The sequence below is a fragment of the Entelurus aequoreus genome, linkage group LG18 (assembly GCF_033978785.1).
Source record: "Entelurus aequoreus isolate RoL-2023_Sb linkage group LG18, RoL_Eaeq_v1.1, whole genome shotgun sequence".
In the NCBI taxonomy this organism is placed as follows: Eukaryota; Metazoa; Chordata; class Actinopteri; order Syngnathiformes; family Syngnathidae; genus Entelurus; species Entelurus aequoreus.
In genome coordinates, this window is record NC_084748.1 from 3,305,118 (window position 1) to 3,310,047 (window position 4,930).

General features: G+C 37.2%; 1 protein-coding gene across 2 annotated transcripts in view; it reads right to left on the reverse strand.

Annotated features, from left to right (window-relative positions):
* Positions 1-686: 686 nt before the first annotated feature.
* lcorl (ligand dependent nuclear receptor corepressor-like) overlaps positions 687-4,930 on the reverse strand; it is a 78,181-nt gene continuing 73,937 nt past the window's right edge. Inside the window, exons 8-9 of one of the 2 annotated variants that reach the window (XR_009821808.1) lie at positions 1,217-3,194; positions 687-1,085 (exon numbers count right to left, since the gene is read on the reverse strand). Coding sequence is in view for 1 of the 2 variants with exons in the window: in XM_062026301.1 (XP_061882285.1) it covers positions 3,187-3,194 (8 nt within the window). In the remaining variant the exon portion in view is untranslated. Of the gene's footprint in view, positions 3,195-4,930 lie in introns of both variants that reach the window. The other variant, XM_062026301.1, reaches the window with a different exon arrangement.

Below are 4,930 nucleotides of genomic sequence, written 5' to 3' on the forward strand. Positions count from 1 at the left end.
TATTACATTTTAACGCATTTATCGGCCGATAATATCGGCAGGCCGATATTATCGGACATCCCTAGTTATTATCTATAGCGGGGGTGTCAAAAGTGTGCCCCGGAGGCCATTTGTGGCCCACAGCTAATGTTTTAAAGGCCCACGGCACATTCTAAAAATACTATTAAAGTAAACAAAAACATAAAAGTGAAATAACAAAGCTTAAAGGTGAAATGTCATTTTGAAAAACTTGCAATGGCGACTAATAAAACAAAGCTGTTTTATTTTTCTTTCAAACTGTCATTGCTCAAAACATAATATTGAATCAAAATCAATGTTCTTATGAATTATTGACCTATCCAAGGTTCCCATCAAATATTACACTAAGAAAAATATTTCTGGTGGAAGATTTTGCAAATTTGGTAAATAAATAACCCAAAAATGTATATTTTGTTGTTTTCTTACTGTACCAAAAATGATAGGTTGATTCAGTGCAGGTTTTTACATACACTAACTTCCACATTGTGGGATAAATAGCTATATTCTATCTGCAATGCAACATGTGTTGTGTATATATACTTGTGTGTGTGTGTGTGTGCGCGTGTATATATACACACACATAAGTTGCATGATAAAGCATTGAAGTCATTTACCTGCAAAAAGTCTGTCAATACTTGATGGTTAAAAATGAAGCTGGTGAAAAAAAACCACATTTTTATTGGTCCAAACAGCCGTCACACTTGCAGCAGTATAAAAAGACAGGAAAGAAATACACAACAGAAGTTTAGCACCAAAGTCAGTGAGCAGGTTGTTTGTCCGCCACCACAAGACCACACACACACGATACTAAAACCACAGACTTAGTGTTCACTCACTCAGTCCGCAAAAGTACAAGACCGCATTTAAAACAGGACGTGATGCTAGAAACAGAAACATTTAATGCTATTGTAGATACAGTTCAAGTTTAGTCATTTCATGACTATTTACTTTGTAGATTGTCACATCAAAACTAGGAATGAACACATGTGGACTTATGTACTTAACAAAAAAAGGTGAAATAACATGTTTTATATTCTAGTTTCTTCAAAATAGCCACCCTTTGCGCACTCTTGGCATTCTCTCCATGAGCTTCAAGAGGTGAATGGTTGTCACTTCACAGGTGTGCTTGAAGCTCATGGAGAGAATGCCAAGAGTGTGCAAAGCAGGGGTCAGCAACCTTTTTGAAAGCAAGAGCTACTTCTTGGGTAGTGATTAATGCGAAGGGCTACCAGTTTGATACACACTTCAATAAATTGCCAGAAATAGCCAATTTGCTCAATTTACCTTTAACTCTGTTATTATTAATAATTAATGATATTTACACTTAATTGAACGGTTTAAAAGAGGAGAAAACACGAACAAAATGACAATTAAATTTTGAAACATAGTTTATCTTCAATTTCGACTCTTTAAAATTCAAAATTCAACCGAAAAAAGAAGAAGACAAAAACTAGCTAATTCGAATCTTTTTGAAAAAATTAAAAAAAGAATTTATGGAACATCATTAGTAATTTTTCCTGATTAAGATTAATTTTAGAATTTTGATGACATGTTTTAAATAGGTTAAAATCCAATCTGCACTTTGTTAGAATATAGAACAAATTGGACCAAGCTATATTTTTAACAAAGACAAATCATTATTTCTTCCAGAACAAAAATTTAAAAAAAAATTAAAAAGACCTTGAAATAAGATTTAAGTTTGATTCTACAGATTTGCCAGAATTAATTTTTTGAATTTTTATCATAATAAGTCTGAAGAAATATTTCACAAATATTCTTTGTCAAAAAAACAGAAGCTAAAATGAAGAATTAAATTAAAATGTATTTATTATTCTTTACAATAATAACAAATTTTTTTTACTTGAACGTTGATTTAAATTGTCAGGAAAGAAAAGGAAGGAATTTAAAAGGTAAAAAGGTATATGTGTTTAAAAATCCTAAAATCATTTTTAAGGTTGTATTTTTTCTCTAAAATTGTCTTTCTGAAAGTTATAAGAAGCAAAGTATAAAAAATAATGAATTTATTTAAACAAGTGAAGACCAAGTCTTTAAAATATTTTCTTGGATTTTCTAATTCTATTTGAGTTTTGTCTCTCTTAGAATTAAAAATGTCGGGCAAAGCGAGACCAGCTTGCTAGTAAATAAATACAATTTAAAAAATAGAGGCAGCTCACTGGTAAGTGCTGCTATTTAAGCTATTTGTAGAACAGGCCGGCGGGCTACTCATCTGGTTCTTACGGGCTACCTGGTGCCCGCGGGCACCCCGTTGGTGACCCCTGCTCTAAAGGCTTAGTGGCCACATGCGTGGACAGCACCTTTTAGCTCTTATTTCCAAAATTGTGTACACTACTGAATTGGGGTCTTATGGCCACTTATGTGGACACTTATACTGCCATCTGGTGGTGTCAGAAGAGTACAACATACAATGGAATTTGGAAGGAAAAAAAAGTGTAAAGATAAGAATTAGCATGTCACTACACAAGAAGTACACATTTGTGTACTTATGGACTAAGTACATCATATCAAAAGATGTTTCTTAGTTTTTATTCTAAATAGGGTCCAATAATAAAAAAAAGCATGTAAACAAACAGCTTGGGCCTTAAGAGGTTAAGTACATAACTCCACATGTGTTCATTCTTAGTTTTGACGTGACAATCTACAAAGTAAATAGTCATGAAAATAAAGAAAACAAACTTTAGGCCTGTACTTTGTCTCAAAATGATTGTGGGACCTGAAATATTGTGAGGTTTGGAGGCGGGCGACTGCAGAATGGAGAAATAAAAAGACATTAGCTACATCCACGCCTATTAGTAGCTCATTACAACACTGGGCGTGGAAACGGGAGTTGAGAACATTCCCCCACATGCCATCAAGTAAATGCAGTTTGTTCCAAGTCACATTATGGCTCTAGAGACACGTGTCAGTAATGAAGTCATTTACAGTAGCTGCTGGGATGGTGCAAAACTAACGCTGGGTGACATACTTTCAGCAGTGCGGGTGTTGTTGGGAACAAAGTCTTACTCCAGTCTCTCCTTACAAAAGCAGGACATATCAAAATAGTGCAGCGTGTCGTCTTTGTCGGAGGTGGAGCGTCACGTCCACCGGGTGGTGCTCAGCTGGCTCCAAAGGCACAAAGGAAGGCAGGAAGGAAGGAAGGTGATTGGCCAGCTAGCTTCCTGCACCAAGCAAAGACACGGTCAGGAATTTGGTGAGCAAGATCACTGCTGATTGGCTACATTCTTCAGAGGGCAGTTTGCAACCTGCTCAAAATCACGCCTTCCAAACAAAAAACGGTTTAGTGGTTTTAAAGAATATCAATAATAATTAAAGCTGCAAGCAGCGTTGGTCGGGCCCGCATTTTGGCAGGTGCTAGTCCTAGGTGTCCCAATACTTTTGTCCAGTGGTAGTCCTGAGTGAGACCTACATAGAGGTTTTTGTTTCGTGTCTCTACGATATTCGTACTGGGAGTTAGATACTTTTGTGTAGTGTACTACCTTCTCTGCGTTCTGTGCTCACGCTGGTGCTTTCTGCTTTTAAGCAGCCATCTTAAAACAACAGCAGCGGAGCAACTTTAGTGCTGCGGGTCTTTGAAGGCACGTAAAATCAAAACCGTAGCACGTATCAAAACTCTTTCTTTAACTTTTAATCAGAAGGGTTCAATCTCTCTCCTGTAGCAGTTTGAAGCCGAAACAACAAACGCGCTCAGAGGAGATAACGTTTGATGTTTGGTGACCGGTTGTAACAAAAATTTTGTTTTGAAGGAGGGATAGCAAACTTCCTGTTGATTTTTGCTGAAGGATGTCAGTCTATGAAATGTAGGTGTAAGTGAGACCTACGTAAAGGTGTTTGTTTCATGTCTCTAAGACGTTCCTACCGGAAGTTACAAGCAGTTTTGTCGGAGTTTTCCTCTGAGGAGCAGTATTTTCTCTGTTTTATTCAGAAATTGCTCCAGAGTTCAATTTGGAGTTTTGGGGTTCGTTTTTTTTTTAAATCGCAATTTCCACCAGTCCAGATGTGTGTGAGACGTTTGGTGAGTTTTGAAGTATTTTAAGGGGGTCAAATTAGAGGTCAAAGAGGCAAAAATGAGTGTTTTTAGTCATTTTTTGTGTTAAAGGGGAAATTGCCAACTTCCTGTTGGTTTTTGCCCAAGGATGTGTCATTATGAATTGTAGGTCTAAGTCAGGCCTACATATAGGTTTTTGTTTCATGTCTCTACGACCTTCCTAGTGGGAGTTACAGGCAGTTTGTTTTTGTTTTTTCCTAGGGGGCGCTAGAGCGCAATTTTGATTTTTGGGGTTTGGTTTTTCGACTAAAGTGTGCTGTATCAGTTTTTGTATGTGTGTAAAAAATTTGGTGAGTTTTGAAGCATGTTAAGGGGGGCAAAAGGACTCCCTTTGGGACTCCTTTGACAATGGTCCTGTGCGGACCCTAATAATAATAGATTTTATTTGTAAAAAAAAAAAAAGCCCTTTACATTGAGTAACAACCTCAAAGTGCTACAGTGTATTAAAAAAAAAAATACAAATAAAATGAATTCAGATAAAAAGATGATAAAAAATAAAAACTAGAACAGCCTAATAGCTAGAACTAGCACGCATATATCTGAAAAAAGGCTTTTTTTAAAAGAAGGGTTTGTAAGCCTTTTTTTAAAAGCATCCACAGTCTGTGGTGCCCTCAGGTGGACAGGGAGAGTGTTCCACAGACTGGGAGCGGCGGAGCAGAAAGGCATTGTTCGTAGCTTTGTACTCGGAGGTTGGAGGAGGTTAGCCTGTCTGGAGCGGAGGTGTGGTGTGGAGGATTTGGGGGTGAGCAGTTCCATGGAGGCACTGGTGGGTTAGTAGGGAGACTTTGTATTCAATCCTGAGTGGAACAGGAAGCCAGTGAAGGGATTTGAGAATTGGTGTGATGTGGT